The sequence below is a fragment of the Ailuropoda melanoleuca genome, chromosome 2 (assembly GCF_002007445.2).
Source record: "Ailuropoda melanoleuca isolate Jingjing chromosome 2, ASM200744v2, whole genome shotgun sequence".
Classification (NCBI taxonomy): Eukaryota; Metazoa; Chordata; class Mammalia; order Carnivora; family Ursidae; genus Ailuropoda; species Ailuropoda melanoleuca.
In genome coordinates, this window is record NC_048219.1 from 175,925,474 (window position 1) to 175,946,970 (window position 21,497).

The window sequence follows — 21,497 nt, forward strand, 5'->3', positions numbered from 1 at the left end:
TCTATAACACTTTCCTGAATTCTTATATTTTATCTTTCTTCTCAAAGAGTCAGTGACACTTACCAGAGTGGGTCCTGAGGTGTCCTGTGAGGGCGTCCCTTCTTCTACAGGCATAGCTACAAAAAGGACATTTGAACGGCTTCTCTCCAGAGTGTAACTTTATGTGTCTCAAAAGGTTGCCCTTCTGAGTGAAAGAAGCTCCACACTGGTTACAGTGGAAGGGACGTTCACCTGCCGAAAGGAAAAGAGGTAGGAAAGATCAAGTACGTTATGGGTAAGGGACTGATCTGCCATACACTTATTAACTGGTGCCAGTTCTCTGTGCTGAGAATATTCTCTTTCTTCAGACTTCTAAACCTTTATCTTCCTAAAATTTGCTAATACTGAATTCTTAAACTTTAGGTCAAGCACAGTTTCCTTTCTTCATATAAATTTTACAGGATTCCTGTCACTGGCTCAAAAGAATCAGTAATAGTATTGGCCACTTTTTGAACAACTAAGTGCCATCACTTTACCGACCTTACTGGTTGCTTTACATAGACTATTGCAAACCTTATAATGATATTACTAATTTGCAAATGAAGAACTTGAAGTTCAAGTATCAAAGTATCTGATTATAGTTACAGAGCTAGGAAGTACTCAAACTGATACGAATCTTGCTCAGTTGGACTACAAAATCTTGCTCTATCATACCATGCTATCTCTTTAAAATTACAGAAATTTTGGGGCACCTGGGTGGCACAGCGGTTAAGCATCTGCCTTCGGCTCAGGGCATGATCCCAGCGTTATGACATCGAGCCCCACATCAGGCTCCTCCGCTATGAGCCTGCTTCTTCCTCTCCCACTCCCCCTGCTTGTGTTCCTGCTCTCGCTGGCTGTCTCTATCTCTGTCATATAAATAAATAAAATCTTTAAAAAAAAATTACAGAAATTTTGAATTTGACTTGGGAGGGATCTTTAACTCTCTGATTTAGCAAATAACTTTTTTATGGGGGCCAGGTTACAAAGTTCATTATCACAAATTCTCCCAAAACTAGCCCAGGCCCACATCTCTCCATTCTCTAGTCACTAACAGTGAAAGCTTTGGCAAAATTCCTGATATAAACAGGGAAATCCAATGAAAATTATTCATCCAGATATTTCCTGCATATTCTTTTTGTTGTGAAAATAATTTGAGAGAAACATTTTCTCTCTTTTCTCCTATTACTGGGTACTGCTGTAAAACTGTTTAAGCCAGAATTATCAGTTTAGTCTATTGTCATCAACAAGGTCACTGAACATAAAAACGTGTAGTTGGGGAAGCAGGAAAATTAGCAAGTAGGGTCAAACCATGAAGAAAATACTATTATTTTAAGTTTGCTGATCTCTAAAGATATTCATGAACTAAACTATGAATTAATATATAAATAGTACTATAAAATAGTAAAGCTCAAAGTTTAGAACGGAAATAAAATTTTTAAAAAATTTACTTTTGGTTTAACTGGACTATTTCTGTACTTGAGGTTAGATGAAAATTATAATTTTAATACTTAAAAATTTATACTGAATTCTCATGTTTTATATCTTTAAGTGAAACATTTGAAAATAGTGAATAATGAAACCTCAATATTTTGAGGAGACCTTTCATGCAAACTCAATGATTCTCTCTAGGAGTCATAAAGAAGAAAACTGGCCATTTTCTTACAGTTGCCACTGCACATTCTATCATATAGATTTGTTATAAAACCTAAAGAAATTAAAAATTGATACATCAGGTGTGTCCCAGATTCTGTACTACTTGCTCATTTTGGAACTTTATGAGATAAATACCCCCAAAAATACAGTCTGTGTGTTTGTGTAGCAAGGGTAAAGCTTTTTCTTACAAAATCTGGAGATCCAAACTACATTTACAAAAAGTCCTTGTATTCAGTTGAAAAAAAATATGTTAAAGTTACCTTAAATTTTATCTTATTTCACTTGTTTGATTCATTTGATGAAACTGACAAATTAAATCAACACTAAATACAGCTTAAAAGAAAAATACCGAAGAACCTCTTATATGAAATCTTTACACACACACACACACACACACACACACACACCCCTTAATTTGACTTTTGTTTTTTTCAATGAAATAGCAGTCTACAGCTCCTTAAAATCAGGAATTTCTACTCCCCACCCCTGCCACAGAATTAGTAATAAAAAAGAAGGATGCACTTTCTTCATGAGAATTTTTATACTGTAGAAAAATAACAAATGCAAATTATACTTTTCACTCCAAATACTTGATTTTACTTTTGAAATCTCTCTATGTAGGGTCTTCCAGGCCAGTAACAAATTAGTATGCAATAAGTTTAAAATGAATTAAATTAGTTTGGTGAACAAAAACATTTGAAATCATGTTGCCTTTAGAAAATACTCTTGTAACACGCTAACTTAGATTTTCATTAAGCCTCCTGCAATTGAAATATTTAAAAATTCCTAATTTAAAGTACTGAATTTGTCATTCCAAGAAATGCTAATCAAAAAAGAAAAAATAATAAGGATAACTCTTTAAAAAGAATTTTAAAATTCATCTAATTGAGTTTATGAGACTAATAGGGTAATTTTATTTTTACATTTACAAAATATTCCAGATATCTTCAAATATTTTTTAATAGAATTACTTCTGAATTTATATGATCATCCTTAAAGGGGCAGGAGAAATGAAAAAGGGTCTAGGTACATCAGGAAATACTGTCTGTTGTTGAGTGTGTCTTAGTGTGGAGGCATTTGCTAACTATAGTCCCATGGCCATGGGAAATAAAGAAAGGCATGATGAAGGTTAACAAACCATGTTCCTGTTTTTTGATAAGAGGAAAGAGGCAATAATAATGCACTTTGATTTCAGCTAGATGAAGCTCTGAGAAATACTGATCTGCTTTACATTAATTAAGTCTTGAATTGGGATTATGAGATACATGTAAAATGATCTGATACTTAAGTAAAAGGTTCATATACCTGTGCCTTGAAATAACCCATCTCAATTATTTTTTAAATAATTTGCTTTTTCTTTAACAAATAGGCTGAATCAACTAGTCTTTTGAATCAGTTTAGACTGCCTGAAAAATATATTAATCATGTTTTTTAGATATAAAGAAAAGCAAACTTCAGGAAAACAACACAAATGTACTAAATACACTATACAGTAATCCAGCTGAAAAAATCAAGTAGGCTATTGTATCTGTGATAAGTAATTCCCCAATGGGTGGGCACAAAAGTCTGGATTAACAACTCTGAATCTAGGAGAACAATTAATATGTAGCCACACTATCATTCATTTCCATTCGTAATCTGCTTTTTGTTTGGTTTGGTTTTTTGTTTTTTAAAAATCTAATCTGCTCAAGGACCCTTTTTAGTTATTCCAAGAATGAAGTTATCTATTCATATTTTGAAATAAACTAATTTCACTATTTTATGTACTTTCATAAATACATATTTCTAGATCTGTGTTTAAATATTCAACTGAAATGCAAGTATGCATGTGTTAATTTGCTTTGGTGAATCAAAGACAGAGTGTGTTCCTGTGTTGGATAGAACAACCACCTACAAATATGAAAAATCCCATGTACCTGTTGAGAGGGCCTTGGAGCAAAAGAATGGTTCCACAAAGCTACAATGTACAAAAAGTTACAAAGATGGGAGTACTCTACCCCAAAGAAGGGCAAAGTTAAGGACAGTCTATATTTATAATGGCCCACATCAATTCGTGTTTAAGCATGAATTGATTTACTACCCCTACTTCTCTTATTCTGCCTGTATCACAGTGAAGAGTGCCTGGAGTATCCGATGACAATATTACCTGATAACCTACTAAAGTAGCAACACCAAGAAAAAAATACCAAGCCATTTATAAGACCACTGGAACTGGTGCTTTAGTAGAGTTTGAAAGAGAAAGAAGAAGTGAGTTAGATACGATACTCCACATCATTTTAGTAGACTGGGTGGTTGTTGTGTATCTTTTTTTTACTATCAATTTTATATTGGATATTCTATGACACACAAACATGTTTCCCAAAGGCTTTATAAGGACTTAAGACAGTGCCTTTTATACTAGCTATAAATAATTGGTGAGGGGGGGAAATTCTGAAATGAAGACAGTAGTCCATGGCATTAATGAGAAAATATTTGGTTAATGACTAGATCCTGATCACATTTTTTCAATCTAGTTTAAATTAAAAAAAACCCACACAAATAGACTTTCTATTCTCTAAGAGTACTAAAATGGAGTTGAAAAGTTCATGACCCATTCAGATTATAAACTGGGTCATCAGAAATACATATATAGGGGCTCCTGGGTAGCGCAGTCGTTAAGCGTCTGCCTTCAGCTCAGGGCCTGATCCCGGCGTTCCGGGATCGAGTCCCACATCAGGCTCCTCCGCTGGGAGCCTGCTTCTTCCTCTCCCACTCCCCCTGCTGTGTTCCCTCTCTCACTGGCTGTCTGTCATATAAATAAATAAATAAAAATCTTTAAAAAAAAAAGAAATATATATATAAATAGCTACTTTAAAGATATATCACAATTTCAAGGTCAACAATGTGTGGCAGGTATCTTGAGCTCCTCTGAATGGCTATTAACTTTAACAGAAACTTTCAAGATCTAATTTTTATAATACTCCAATAAACATTCATTAACAATAAAAGTTCATTGAGTTACAAGAGGACTTTAGTTATTTTGTCCATTCCCCTTGCCTTTACTAGTTGAGTGAATCCCATATTTATAGAACTTGAGGAAATCTGTGTAACTATTTAGAAACATTTTCCATGTCAATGATGATTTTCAGAATCAGAATAATTCAACTCTACTATAGTAGTAAATATTAAATAACCAGTAGAGTCAGTATGTAATCACTCTTGTGTTTACAAACCAACAGTCCTCATGAAAATCACTGCAACTACAANCAGTATGTAATCACTCTTGTGTTTACAAACCAACAGTCCTCATGAAAACATTGAAACATTGATTAACCTAAATACTCAAGAGAGCACACTCAGGTTCTTTGAATTTTCTTGACTCAGACCATAAATGTTTTCTAAGAAATCTTACAAAAAATTGTTGTTAGTATACTTTTCAGCCTTAAAATGCACACTATATGCAATTCAACTGAAAAGCTGACTACTTTTGTTTAGTTTATATGTTGCTAGAAGGGGTAAGTTACACATTTGAATGGGCGTTATCTTCCTCAATATAATCACTGTGAGAAAATGAATATATCATAACTTTGTAGAACTCCTCTTTCAGAACTGCAGTTAACATTACTTCATGAGTGTAGAAGAAAAGTAGACTCTATTATATAGTCTTTTCCTATTTTTCTTATCAAATACCGAACTTGATCTTTTAACTTTTCTAGAAGAATTTTTTTTAAGGTAAAAACCAGGGTGCCTGGGGGGCTCATTCGTTAAGCGTCTGCCTTCGGCTCAGGGCATGATCCCTGCATTTTCCTATTTTTCTTATCAAATACCGAACTTGATCTTTTAACTTTTCTAGAAGAATTTTTTTTAAGGTAAAAACCAGGGTGCCTGGGGGGCTCATTCGTTAAGCGTCTGCCTTCGGCTCAGGGCATGATCCCTGCATTCTGGGATCGAGCCCCACATCAGGCTCATACGCTGGGAGCCTGCTTCTTCCTCTCCCACTCCCCCTGCTTGTGTTCCCTCTCTCACTGGCTGTCTCTCTCCCTGTCAAATAAATAAATAAAATCTTAAAAAAAAAAAAAAGTAAAAACCATCTACACTATAAATATTTTAAAAACATGCTGTTTAAAAGGAAATTAAAAACAAAACCAAAAGTGAACATGAAACTATAGGGTTGGAATAAGGGTACAGGTTCCAAACTTGATGATTTTGATTAAGATAACACTGATTTTAATGTGTAACTTCTTACTATAATTTTTAAGCCTTATAATCGTATCTCATCATTAAATGTTGGTGCAGTGAGATACCAAGCATAGTATATTTGAACAAAACCAGTCATCAGGAAACCTTGGTTTTAGCCTCATAATGCCCTAACTATATAAGGGGTAATGGACAAATCACTTGACTGTTTGGGGCTTCAGTTTCTTCATGTGTAACTGAGAGATCTGGGCTAAAAAGACTTCAGCGTACCTCATATGTCTCATGTTTTAAGCACCTACTAGTTAAATTGATTTATCTCTCTTCCAAAGAGAATCCTATTTTAAAACTCTGAGAGTATTAGTGATTAATATTTTGCTATATAATACTACTTTGCATTACAGTTAAAGGTACCATCTTTAAATCAATTTTCATATGAACTTAAAACTTAAAGAGTCAACCATCTGCCTTTCTTACATATAATCTCATTACTGGTTTTATTTTTTTTTTAATTTAAAAAAACTTTTTTTTTTTCCATTTTGCCAAAGGATTTGGAGAGATTTAAATAAGGCCTTCTCATTTAGCTGTTTTTTTTTTATGTTACTCAAATATCTAAATGTATATATTATATTAATCAGAGGCCTCTTTCCTCATCCTATTCCACGATTACAAATTCCTACCAGTATACCCACCACCCTTGGGTAGACTGTACCCTACATATCTCTTTTCAGGATTTATAGTAAAAAAAATTACAGGAAGATGGTAACATCCTCGACTAGGGAAAGTATCTGCCTAATACACAGACCCAGGGTAGGCAAGAGATTGATTGGAAATTGTATTCCAAGAAGTTAACCAGATGAGGTGAAAATGATCCACCTCTATATAAATGCATGAATACCATTTTATAGTATAAACTCTTAGCTAGCAAACTATATTACCTGCCCATGGGTATGGTAAAATATAGAAATACAAAGAGATTAAGTTACACAATGAGATTCTCCTATACCTTTTGAACCCTTATCATATTATTGCTATATTAAGAACTGTGGAAACTGAATCCCAAACTTCTTTTCTGATATGCTATTCAGATTTGAAGGCTGGAAGTCAAGACCCAGGCTACTCTCTGCTTTTCAGCAATCCAATACTAGCAGAATTCTGAAAAGGTAGTTTCACCACTGCCACCCCTGAATAAAAAGGAAAGAGAATAGATGTCAGGTAATATCAACATCAGATGTCACAGGCAGTCATCAGGTTATTCTTTCAGCTGCTTACCAGTGTGACTCCTTTTATGTACCATAAGCACATTGGGCCCAATGCAAACCATGCCACAGACGTCACATTTCAGTTTACCATTCGGAAGCCGGATTCCTCCCTCGCCTTGAAGCTCCTGGACTTTCCTGTTGTCAGCCACCTCGCTGCTCTCAATTAGGGGTTCTTCTAGGCCGCTACCTTCATCATGGCCCCTGATCTCATCTTCACGGCTCAGGGGTTTCCTGTCACACTCTTCATCACTCTGCATTTCTAGCTTTACTGAATTTGCTGTAATTTAAAAAAGAAGAAATGAAGGCATTTTCAATGCAGGTCATGTGTTGTCAGCTACATCTCTTCTCCACCCGGTGCCAATCTATGAACACGGAGAGAAGTCATCAATGTGATGTTAATACATACTGTGCTCAAGAATCTTTTAGTGACTTTGGCATCAAAGTGAAGATGCTCAGAAAAGCTCTAGGTAAACAGAATGATACTTTATTTGTACACACATTTCTTTCTTTAACTCAGTTATATATTTTTGAAGCAAGTCCTTAATTCCCGTATTGGCTTTTGATTTTGTCACTACTGAGACTCAGCATGTATGAGACAAGATTAGATATCGCTTAACCCACTGAGCCATGCTTCTTAACAATCATTTATATATATATATATATATATATTTATACATATACAAAATACAAATGCAATCATGTGTATGTATATATATAAAATACACATTCTGTTTCACATCAGAATACTTGTGTAAACCTGCTTCAAAACTGAGCAAGAGAACAACTTGGGATCTTAATCTAGCAAATGTCTTAGATGTATGAAGGCATACTGTCAAGGCAAATATCCTAAAATCAGATTAAAAACATATATTCAAGGAAGAGCTACATAAATGTAGGGCACAGTGCACCAACTTCACATGCTCTTAAGCTACTCTTTTTTTTTTAAATATATATACAAAGAAAATTCTCTATGGAACATGTAAGTCTGCAAAGCAAAGTATTCCAACTTTATGCACACCAAAAAGCAGTGAACGACCAAAAAGCAGTGAATGACAGGAATGGCGTAGCATGCATGCACGCACTTGTGACTGTTAAGAAATTTAATGCCTTCTGTTTGCTGTTTTTGGATCATCCCACAGAAAAGTTGGAATTTTGTTAGCACAGCCCTCATTCTGGATTGCTGACAAAGTCTTTTCACAAAGCAGAAACAGGCTTTAAATGAATACCAGTTTTTTATCCACTGAACTTGAAAATTTCTTAAGAAATCATATCAAAGTTCCTGAGCAAAACAAATTATTTGGTACTACTTGAATGGAGGAAATACATTCATAAAAAGGAAGTTCTTTTTACTGCAATTTTCTTGGAGAAACCACACATTCTGTGATTTGTCATTAGTACTTTAAACAGCTCGTGCTATCAAAATGGCTCTTCCCCTACTCCCCTCACTTGGAACTCCCCTAAGAATACAGGCAGCATGGTACAAAATGAGATCACTGCATTTAGTACAACGACCATGGCTCTGACATTTATTAGCAGTATAAACTTGAACTAATTATTTAATGTCTGAATCTTTTGTCTTTTGTTTGCAAAGTAGATATAAATTCAAATTACAAAATGAAGTTTAAGTGGAATAGGTCAGCAATTAGGAGTGAGGACCCTGTAACCAGACTGCCTGGATTTGAATACCAGCTCCGGCACTCATTAGAAGCCGTGTCACCTTTTATAAGACACTTAAGTCACTTTATAGAATAAGGATGATAATGGTACCCACTTTCTCAGGCTGATATGAGTATTAAGTGAGCAAATACAGAAAATGGGCTTAACTATTATTTTTCTGGTGACAGATAGTACTTTATTTTTTTCCATAAAGTTTTGAGAAGATCAATTATAGTATGTATACTACTCTGAGATCTACAAAAAGGTATATAGCCTTCTTGGCCCGATTTCTAATAGAAAATCTGCATTGAGTTTTATCCTATTTACAAGTCAGTACTACTTCACTGGTTTTTGAGAAGAGTAGACATGATATTTTATCCACCTTAATTTCACCAACATTCTTAAGAAATGTGTGGCATCTAGGAGGTGTTCAGGCAGTATTCACCGTGGTGTTTTAGTAAATTAAGAATTTTCTTTCTTTATAATTGTTTTATATGTTTTAAAAAATCCATGAACATAGCAGAGAAAGATTAAAGGATAAAAAATGAAAATTAAGTCTTTTTCTGCTCAAAGTTCACCATCCCTAAATTCTGGTCTCAAAAGCAACTATTATCCTGATTTTCTAATTCAGATGTGTGTGTGTGTATGTGTGTGTGTGTGTGTGTGTGTGTGTGTGTGTGTGTAGATGGTCTCTCTTTACACAAATTAGAGTGTACAATTTACCTGGCCTTAATTTTGCTTTCTTCATTTAACGATATGTTTAGTTTTTCCATATTAGTACACAGAGACCCACACTATTCTTTCTAACAGCTGCATAGAATCTATTTTATCAATATAATTTATTCCTAGGCTTTATTGATAAAATTTAAGATTGTTTATTGCTATTGTAGATATTATTATATAATATCACATTGAACTGTCAATCTATTGGATAAAAACTATTTTATTATATTTTACTATAGATTTTAATCTGCATTTTTTATGGGTGAAATTGACCATCTATGTCTATATTTAAATGTTTGGGGGTTTTTTGGCTTTTTTTGGGAAGCTGTCTATGAAAGTTATTTGCCCATTTTTCTACTAGGTTGTCAGTTTTTTTCTCCCTGAATTTAAACGCTCTCTATACTAAGGAACTTAGCCCCATGTTTGTTACGTTTTGCAAATGTTGGATTATCTTATTACTCAAGGGTATTTTGGAACATGTATTCTAATTTTACATTTTGAATTTTAAAGTTTTCAATTATGGTTTCTAGATTCTGTATTTTGCTTCAATAAGTTTTTCCATACTCCAAGAAATTTTCCATGTTTTTTTTTTTCTGGGAATGAAAATTATTCTAATCAAAGTAAAACACTAATTTTTACTCTATGTAGTCCCATATTTCATTCATAATTCTCATTTAAAGAAAAAGTTAAGAAAATAAATGATGAAAAGTATGACTTTATATACAAATCTGTGAGCAAACTGCCACATATTTAAATGATGTACTAGAGGTTATAAACTGCACAGCAATGCCATCATTTATACTCCTGAACTGGTCAACATCTGATAAGCTTCATTTAATGAGGGTAAAGTCTACCAGCATTCCATTTCAGGAACTGAAGAAATGTATCTTAAAACGGTAGGTCTGAGTCTGAAACTATGGGCCTTTTAAATTTCAAAACAGCACAGAATTATGAAGACTATGACTTGATGATATATTAAATGTTCATCTTTCCCTAGTGAAAATATTTTAATATGGATATCAAAATATAATGCCTAACATGGTAGAATCTCATTTAAAAATTATTAGAAATTAAAATTATGGTTAGAACTTTGTATCCACAGAGGAATATAATTGAAATGAACATCCAAAAAAGTATACATTTGTTAGAACTAAAACGCAGAAGAAATGGTGAACTTTAGCAATCTTTTCTCCAACATTATACTCAAAGGAATTATATGTTTATCACGTATAAATATACCATATTGCTATAGTAAATATAATAATTTATATTCATCGATATAGTGAATCAATAAATGCAACATATTTTTAGTATATACATATCATAGATGAAATTTTCCATAAATATGGTGGCCTATGTAAAAACAAAATCCCATCCTAATTAATTTTTAGTCTGCTTTACTAAAATTAAGTTGAAATTTAGGCTAAAAAGCAATTAGTCTTTGAATTTCAATTGTTAAATAGAAAAAATTTCCTTAAAAAATATAAAAGTGATTCCCTCACAATTTATTTTCACTATTTAAGATGTTTCTAAATAATGCAGAACACTATATTTTAACTCATTAATGATTAAACTTAAATGTTCAGTAAATTTATGTATACTCTATAATTTATATATCAATGAAGTTGTATTATTATTTGTAGCTATAATATATAAAGCTACTATAACTATTAATCATCGTATAATATTCATAGTAAATTTCTTATCAAATTTTTACTCTTCATTGTATGATATTTCTTTTACAGTTTGGTAACAGGAAAACATTCTCATAAATGGGCTAATTTCTATGAAGATGGGAATTTGTTAGTGTGAGTGGAATGAAATCTCAACACCAAGAATTATTTTTCAAGCTGTTTCCTTGATTAGCCTAAATTTTGCATTCTTCTTGTCATATCTATAGGAATTTACATACATTACTATATAATGACAAACTATGTAGTAAGAATATGTTGTAAGAACAAAATTATTAGCATGAAAAGGGGATGTGAAATAAATTTTAATTGATCAATTTGTTCTGTTATCCAATATTGTAGTCACAACTATAATATATAGATATTTGCATATTTTAATGAACAAAATAAAGATGTTTAAATTATGTATTTTTTAAGTTAAAGGAAATAATATGATTTTACAGTTTAAAAAAGGATAAGTGAAATTTTAAAGCTGTCATGATGAAGAAAAAGTTAATTATTATATATATTTTTTAGTTGACTCAGATTCGTGAACACAGGTAAAATAATAGTTCATAAAAAGACTTTTATGATCAATTTTACATAGAAGAAACTTTGAATATATTTCAGGAAAAAAGTACAACATTTATCTTTAAGCAAAAAGTTGCTTCAAAATATAAACAGGTTTATAAATTTAAAATTTCCCCTTCTCTTTTTCAATCTTTCAAAGTACTACTGAACTTTATAGCTTATAGATGCTACAAAAAAACATAATTTAATTGCCTCCATTTACAGATGATCACACCAAGACAGAGAAGTAGAGAGACTTACATAAGGGCTTATACTATAAGGACTTCCAGGCTAAACAATTTTCAATTATAAAAGCTTCTTCAGTAACCATACTAGGCTCTCTACACTCTAAGGCTTCATAATTATCCTTGTTTCGAGATACATAAAAGTGAATGGGTAAGGTTACGTTAGACTTGCCTTTAATTCACTAAGATGGTATTAAATAAAGGGATAAAAGAATAAGAGTATTTACAGAGGAAAACAGACATAGATCACTATTTTGAAAAAGGTAGCAAACCAAATGGGGAAAAATTACGTTATTTTGTGAAGCTGTTAAAATCTATTTTAATTCAGTATATGTCATAACAAAAATTTCTTTACCACTATTACACTTTGAATATTTAAAAGGACAATTCAAAATTTGCATATATACCATTTAAAAATGAGATGGAAAATAAAATGTACAATATTGTTATATATACTCAGAGATATCATACTCCTAAAACTCATCCATGTCAGCCAGTATGAAACAAAGACCAAAACTGAATTCTCTTTAAAAGTAAACTAGCAAATATTTATTAAGTACTTGCTGTTTGCCTAATAATTTGCTAAAAGTGATTATGAAGGCTTAAAACTAAAAGCTGAAGAGTGTTAACTTAAATAAGAAATCCACATCAACAAGGTAATATATACTCAGAACAGGTCATGAAAGAGTTCATGACTAAGAGGAGGGAAATATTTTTCAAACACATATAATTTGGTTACATAATAAATTTATTGACCTGAACAGTACATAAATGAAAAGAGGCTTTTCTTTATAAATTGGACATTTACTATTTTTTTACTCTGTGCCTCCCTCAAGTCACCCCTATGCAAGATAGCATATGATTGTGCAATGTCTGGCAACTTCTGTCTTCAATTAGTAAAATTCTCAATTTTTAAAATTTTGGGGGTAAAGATCATTTTTTATATGTATGATAAAATCATTCAGTTAATTCTGAATTATCAAATTGAAGGAACAAATTCTATCCTAATCCTTAGAATGTGGTTGTACAGATAATCCTATCATTTGAAAATGTCAACTTTGGGAAATGCCACAGTAACCAGAACCTTAAATATCATTAAAATATTTTTAATATCTCAATTAAACTTTCTACAACTTAAAATGTTATTATTAGTATGACTTGATTCTACTATTCCACGAACAGATTATTAAAATTTCCTAGCTAGGAAAATAATGCAAAGGGATTATGATTTATTTGCTGTATTTGAAAGGATATATTTCTTATATGGAATATAAATAGGATTTCTAGATTAATTACCATCAAATTAGTGATTTATATCTGTTCAGTTTCCAATTACATTTTTCAATTTTTAATTTTTAAAGGTAGTAAATACTATGAGAGTTAAATATTTGTTTCACAGTGATAAATAAAAGATAGCTAAAACCAGTCTTTAATTACTAAACTGGGGGGAGAAAGTCTTCCAGGTGTGATACATAAGTGGACTTTTTATATGCTTGGTTTCTGTTGTGTGAGAACTCAAGAGGACACTTAAGGGGTGTTATTACTTACAAGCATCAATTTCTCCCAATCTATGCCAGCTACTTGAAATGGTGTTATACACACTAATTGAATCAATATGTCTATCTAATAATCTGTTGAAGTTGCTTCTGAGCTAATATAACTCTCTCTCATTTAAACTATCGAAACAGAAACACCAAACATGATTAAATCCATGTTAACAGCCCAGCAGCTGTTTAAATAATGTGTTAGAAAAACAAACTGCCCCCAAAACCTGATGTAAAGCACAATTATTTACTAAGAACTTACCAACACTCTAAACAACTAAAGTAAAATCACAACAAAAATTATTTTAAGGTATGTGCAATCATTTTGTAAAAATTCCCTCAACAAAATTTCACACAATATGAACCCTTTGTTTCTTGTAACTGTGAATAAATAAATGTGTAAGTCTTGCAAAACAGCTCCCTCACAACATCCTTAAAGTATTCGTTTTGTAAATGGTTTTGGACAAGTCCAGACACTGGAGTCGCTAAACTGCAGCTGAGCCATTTGTGGGTAGCATTCTCAGTGTGTACATCACATCACCGCATTTCCTTTTCCTCCCCACCCTCTCTTCTCTAATAAAGTGACATTATGTATTTCTTAAACCTACTAGAGTAACTAGATCAAGACAGTGATTTCTGAAATACTCTTACTCTAAGAATGGTGTAGTAGAAAGTTTCCCTGTACCTAAGGCAGGAAACCAGGGTCTTTAACTCCCCCTCTGCCACCTAACTCATTGGGGTATTTGTTTTCTTTGATTCAGCCACCTGCATCATCTGAAATATGGGGAAAATAACACTTGATGTCCATGAAAACTGCACACCAGATAGTCTCTTTACACAAATAGTAATAATAACAGGAAAATAGCAACTTATTATAATTCTTCATGATTTACAAAGTATATACTCTGTCTCAATCGATACTCAACAATGAATGATAGGCAGGGCAGTTACAGATAAACAGAAGCATGGTGGTTAAGTGATTTTCCCAAGAACACAAGGTTAGTAAATGTTAGCCTGATATCAACTCAAGATCTTCTGCCTCTTAGCTAAGCCATCTTTCTATGACATGATACTGGCTCTCCAATTAAACAAGTAACTATATTTAGGACAAATGTTATATTTAGGACAAACAGGTCTTTCATATGCTATAAAACGATGTCTGTTGGCTGAAAAAATACTAGGAATTCAAGTCTATGATAGTCAAATAAAATATTATTTCCATCAAATTAACTGTTGAATTAATATTTTCTATCAAGTCTGGAATGTATATGTCCACTCAAAACAACTACCTCCTAATTTTTACATTAGCTTTGTCTTAAGGCAGGGGTAGGTCTGTGTTCCTGAAGAATCTGTCAATATACAATCCTCTAACCACCCTCCACTTTTTTTTTTCTATATTCCTTGACGTGCTATGACTTATCAGTGGTAGGTAAAGACAGCCATTTGAGGAATAAGTCAATATTATCAGTTTTAATCTCTAAACCAACAGTTTATGGTGGATGTCATTTTAGGACTTCCTTTGTGGTCAAATTTTGACAGTTTGGTGTCAATTGTTATAAAGATAAATCATACCTATGAGCAGTCATGTAGTATTTCATTTACATTTAAAGAGGTCTTCATGACAAAATAAATACAAAATAGTGTCCTATCTATGTGGGGAAAAAAAAAAGGGATGACCTTGATGGTCTTCCACAATGCATGAAATTTTATATAAGATGCCTATCATCAAACCACACAGCCTTACAGCCCAGCACAGTGGCATAATTATAGCCCAAGGATGAAGGTTCAATATTTTGGCAGACAACTTGTTCATGCGAAGTGTATAATGTGAAGGAAATAAGTCTACTTTAAATAGAAATACCACAAGCAAGCAACAGTCTACCCCTTTATCCATCCTTTAAATGAATGATTTCATTTGCCAAGTCCTAAAGATTCAATATCTGCCATGTCTTACATGTCCTTTTTTGCATTTTTGTGCAACCCAGAACAACTTTAAGGTCACCTGTGCCATCTCACCCAGAATAGCTTTCTAACTGGTCTCTCTTCTTTTTTCTTTTGCCACTTTCCACTCCTCCAACTCATCCCCCATTATATTCAGTGGTTTTGATTGGTCTTCCTAAAGCAGAGCTCATATTACTCTTCTAAACATCCTCAATGACCGCCCACTGTATACAAATTAAATACAAAGGTATTGGTGAGGAATTTAAGGACACCCTCAGCACAGCTCCATCATAGCTCTCAGCCATATGTTCTATGAGTCCCTTAGTAGTTTATATTTTCTCCATTTTCCAGCCATTCTTCCTGGAAAACATGCTGTACATCTCTACTTACTTGTTTTTCTTCCTGGCTTGTATTATTATTTTTTGGAATCCTTTCCCTATTTCTATCAATATTAGCATACCATTCAAGGCCACTTACCTGCTACCTTTTTTCATGAAGTATTTCCTAAGCAGAAGACACATTCTAGGGATTTTATTAGTGTTTTTGCCCTAACGCTACATTCCCTATAGTATAAGATCCTTGAAAAAAAGTGCTATCTTCATTCACAGTTGTAAAACCATCACACCCTTACATATACCAGGCACTCAGTAATTGTTGAACTGTTGCTAATTTACATATTATACTCCTCTTTTTAAGTTATAGAGACCATGCATAAATTAAACACAGGTGACAAATAGATCAATACAGAGTGGGGCTTTAAACGCAAAACATCATCATCATCATCATCATACTGATTAAAGGACCACTGTATGACAGAAAAGACTGTAGGTGCATATGTGTCTCCTGATTTAATCATGATTGCCACTCTGTGAAGTACCTAATACTATCCTCATTTTACAGATGAGGATGCTCAGATGGGGTGAAGTAACATGTCCAAGTCACACCTCTACTCAGAGCCAAATCTGAGACTAGAACCCAGAATTGCTGTTTCCCTATGTCACCAAAAGCAAACTGGTTACTAGTTACCAGTAAAGAAAGAAAAAAAAAAAAAAGGATGTTAATATGTTAATGAAGAACAACTCTGAATCTGTGTGTACAACCTGACATGTTTTTTGTGCATGTCTAATACAGGTGTAAGTAGTGTGCCAGCTTTGAGTAAAGAGAAATTTGTCTGAGAGCCTGTTTTGGAAGAAGACCAGGTTATATTGCCAGATTTTCTGAGCATGGATTTTATTTCATATAAGAGCAATCTACTTTGAACTGGTGTTTGGCAATCATCTGCTTAACATAGCTGTGGGAGGTTTGTGAAGCAAATTACAGTGCGAAATTATCTCTTTAATAAGGGGAGTACAAATTTTTAACCAAACTTCTGTAAGAACTAAAATCATTTCTATAAAATCCAGCTGAGTGGGCATATTCCCAAAGGGACCCAACACATTGGATTGCCAGAGGTCATTAAGGACGCTTAAAGCAGGTCAGAAGGCAGTGCTGCCGGCACGCTGAAGAGAAACAGATAAGAAATGGAGCAGGGTTTCTCTTACAGGGAAACATTAACAAAGGAAAGAACCAGCCATGCAACGCACTTCAGCGGCTTTACTGAGTCTCTGAACTGAAGTGACAGGAACGCAATAGCTCTTCCCGCGCTGGGTTCACATATCCTTGGTTTTCAAAATCTGGAGCATACGTACTCCCATCAAGGCTACAGAAATTCTTTCCCTGGCTTTGTCCATAAATACTTCACTATTTGTGTGAAACAGAGTTAACATTTGGCCCTGAGAGGCAGGACTGGTCAGTTAAAAATGTATAGCCAATAAAATATATCAAGTAGTAACAAGGAGGAGAGAACTCATAGTGGTGATTAGGAAAATGAATCTGGATAACCACCCAGTAAATTTTAAAAGATCACTGCCAGATATTTATTTTCCATAATGTAGCAGCAGCAAGTGTTTTTTTTTTTTTTTTACAATGCCCTAATGAATAGACACTTTAGATAGTCATATAGATTATCATATAAACTATTACAACATAGAGGAGGTCCGAGGTGAATAATGGAAATGCTGGAATCAAATACTTGTGTTAAAGTTTTTTACACATGTGAATGTCAAGTCACTTAATGTCTCCCTGTTTCCTACTGTGTAAAATGAGGATAATATCCTCTATGTAAAAATCCTGAGACTGGGAAAGCACACAATCATTTAGAGCAGACAGTATAGCCTCTGGTTAAGAGTATGGGATCTAGATTCAGTGCCCTGGGCTTTAAGGCCAGCTTCTTTCATTTATTAGCCACATGACCTTAAGAAACCTCTGTCCCATTTTTCTCTTCTCTAAAATCAAGATAATGATAATACCTGCCTTCTAGGGCTGCTCTGAGTATTAAATACAATTGTATATAAATAACCCTTAGAGCTATTTTACTTATTAATAGATTTATCAAAATATGAAAGCATACCATGAAGTGGAGGACATCAAACAAAAATAAATGTAGAAGTATGTGTACTATAGGGATGCACAAGGATGATAGAGAAGGCTTCGTGAGGGAAGTGGCATTTAAGATTCTTTACAGTACTTACAGGTTGAATATGCTTTATACAGTAGAGAAAATAGCACTCAACATTGGGGAATAATCATAAAGAGAAGAAAAGGCAGGATACATGTTGGTCTGAGTGACACCATTTTTTTTTTCTGAAATCCATACATTCAATGAGTAACATAAATAGAAATATCCTAAAATCTAAGAGAGTTTAAAACGGAGTAAGACATAAAAGAATTAATGTTTGTAAGGCAGTAATTTCAAAGACAACTACTGTCAACTTATTAAGAGACTGTGTTTCAACAATCACAATATGAAAGAGAAAACTGCTTAGAATTCATTCAGTCAGCCATTCAAAATTACTGAGCATCTGCTCTCTACCAGGTACTGCAATGCAGCAGTGAACAAGAGAGATACAGGCCCTGCTTTCATGGCACTTGTGATTTACACATGTATGTATATATATGTATGTATGTGTGTGTAGCTATACATACATATATACACATATACATATATATATCCATATACATATATATATATCTTTTTTTTATATATGAGAAACTATGCACAGTAAAATATTGTGGTGAGAATTACAATGACTGGTAAGCCTTCCCCCAAGAATATAATACTACTATAAAATCTCAGTGCAAAATGTAGGGGCGCCTGGGTGGCACAGCGGTTAAGCGTCTGCCTTTGGCTCAGGGCGTGATCCCAGCATTATGGGATCGAGTCCCACATCAGGCTCCTCCGCTGGGAGCCTGCTTCTTCCTCTCCCACTCCCCCTAGTTGTGTTCCCTCTCTTGCTGGCTGTCTCTATCTCTGTCAAATAAATAAATAAAATCTTTAAAAAAATGTAGAGCATAAATTATCAAATACTCTCATAGGATCACTATTTCAAAAAGATAGCTTCTTCTGAATTGTAAGTAGTTACTTTAAGCATGTCATCTATCTGTGAACTGAAGTCTTGATTATTCAATGAGTTGTCTGTCTCCATATCCAGAACATCCGTTACCCAGCTTTCTAAACCTCATAACTAAAGTATATGAAACATTCTTAAAGTGATGACATAGTTCTATGTATCATAGAGAGCAAATGAGACATGCCAAATAAAGGGCACACCAACAGCTTTTTTAAAAACTTGCAAAGCTAAGTTATTACATTTGTCAAATGTAAGAGGATTCCTTATTCATTTAAATATACTTTTTAAAATACTTGGTATTTTCTGGTCAAATCAAAAGTAAAGTAAAATGTTTAATACCTGGGTTTTATTTCTCCTTCTATTAACTTATGATTTAGTGCTGCCATCATATCTCTGTCACCTATAATTGGGTGTGTTACTTTCTAGAGACTTAGCTTCCTTAACTACGAAATGGAGATAATGCTACTTATTTGTGCAGGAATATAATTAAAAGCCTACCTGCCTGAGGCCAGGGCTCTTGAGGTCCCTTCAGTGTGTGGTACCTATGATTCTAGGTGCAGCCAAACTATGCTTGAAATTTTATGTTAAAAAAAAAGTGTAACTGGTAATAATTGTTAGCTACTGAGTATCTCAATATAAATTTCTTTATACAAAAAAAAATCTGATTTCTTGGCTGATCAGCCAAGATTGATGGCAAGGAGCTTATCCCCTACATTTTCTTCTAGGAGTTTTACTTTTTCAGGTTTAAATTTAAGTCTCTAATCCATTTTGAACTGATTTTTGTGGATGGTGTAAGATATGGGTTTCATTTCAGTTTCATTCTTTTGTATGTGGCTGTCCAGTTTTCTCAGTACCATTTACTGAAGAGATTATACTCTCCCTACTGTATTCTTGGCTCCTTTGATGTAAATTAATAGACTATAGATGCATGGGTTGATTTCTGGGTTCTCTAATTGGTTATATTCACCTATATGTCTATTTTTTATGCCAACACCATACCGTTTTGATTATTGTAGCTTTGTTCTTTTTTCTCAAAGACTGTTTTTGCTTTTTAGGGTCTTTTGTGGTTCCATACAAATTTGAGGATTGTTTTTTCTATTTCTGTGAAAACACCATTGGAATTTTGATAGAAATTGCATTGCATCTATACGCTGCTTTGGGTAGTATGAACATTTTAACAATACTAATTGTTCTAACCTATCAGGATGGAATATCTTTTCATTTATTTATGTCTTCTTCAATCTCTTACAGTTTTCAGCATTACCGATCTTTTATCTCCTTGCTTAAATTTATCCCTAGGTAGTTTTTTGCTTTTTGATGCAACTGCAAATGAGATTGTTTTCTTAATGTCTCTGATAGTTTGTCGTTTAGTATATGGAAACACAACTGATTTTATAAATTGATTCTGTACCCTGCAACTTTACTGAATTTGTTGGTTATTTCTAACAGTTTTCTTGATGGGTGTCTTTAGGATGTTCTATATATAATATGTCATCTGTACATAGAGTCAGTTTTACTTCCTTTCTGAATTAGATGCCTTTTATTTCCTCCTTTTCATACAACAGCCAAGACATGGAAACAACCTAAGGTATCCAGCAATCAATGAATGGATAAGGATATATTACACACACACACACACACACACACACACACACACACACACAGAGGAATATTATTTAGCCATGAGAGAGAAGGAAATCCTGTTGTTTACAACATAGATAGACTCTGAGGGCATTATGCTAAATGAAATAAGCCAGCAAGAGAAAGACAAATACTGATGTTATCACATATATGTATATGTGGAATCTAAAAACAAGTCGAACTCATAGAAACAGGGAGTAGAAAAGTATGTTTCCAGGGGCTGGAAAATGAGGGAAAGGAGAGGTTGGTAAAAGGGTACAAACTTTCAGCTATGAGATTTATAAGGTTTGAGGACCTAATGCATAACATGGTGACTACTGTTAACTCTGCACTGTGTAACTGAAATTTAATAAGAGTGTAGAACTTAAATGTTCTCTTTCTCACACACAAAAGATAAATATGTGAAGTGATAGATGGCATTAATTAACTAGGTGGGAGGATTCTTTTCACAATGTATACATACATCAAATCATCACAATGTACACTTTATATATCTTACAATTTCATTTGTCAATTATACTTCAATAAAGCTGAAAAAATTTCAGGATGCATTTAAAAATGAATATCCTTCTTTATACTAAATCTCTTCCTAGTTTGGGGTTCAGATAAAGATCTATTTTAGATCATATATTTAAAAACTGGCTTAAAAACAGCATTCCTGAATCTATGCACTAATATATTTCTAAAGGTCATAGGCAAGAGCATGTTTAAATGTTAATGTACATTTATACATATATACAGTATATATACTGGAAACCTAGTTCGTACGTGTTGAGGATGGTCTTTATTAAGCAATAAATGTTAGCTGCTTAAGCAAAAGATAGTACAACGTGATTAATGTGCCATCCCCATGCGTTTCCTTCAGTTGAATATTGGCTGGCATCCAGGGAGGGGGCGTGGAAAGCAAAACAAACACAAGATACTCAATACTTGAAAAAAAAAAGTACTA

General features: G+C 33.4%; 1 protein-coding gene across 20 annotated transcripts in view; it reads right to left on the reverse strand.

Annotated features, from left to right (window-relative positions):
- Positions 1-21,497, reverse strand: part of IKZF2 (IKAROS family zinc finger 2) — a 153,714-nt gene that overhangs the window by 49,302 nt on the left and 82,915 nt on the right. For 16 of the 20 annotated variants that reach the window (XM_019802390.2, XM_034655114.1, XM_034655117.1 and 13 more), the window contains 2 exons: positions 7,120-7,386; positions 64-231 (listed from right to left, as the gene is read on the reverse strand). In XM_019802390.2, coding sequence (XP_019657949.2) covers positions 64-231; positions 7,120-7,386 — 435 coding nt within the window. The remainder of the gene's footprint in view (positions 1-63; positions 232-7,119; positions 7,387-21,497) is intronic. The other 4 variants (XM_034655120.1, XM_034655121.1, XM_019802395.2 and 1 more) reach the window with 1 other exon arrangement.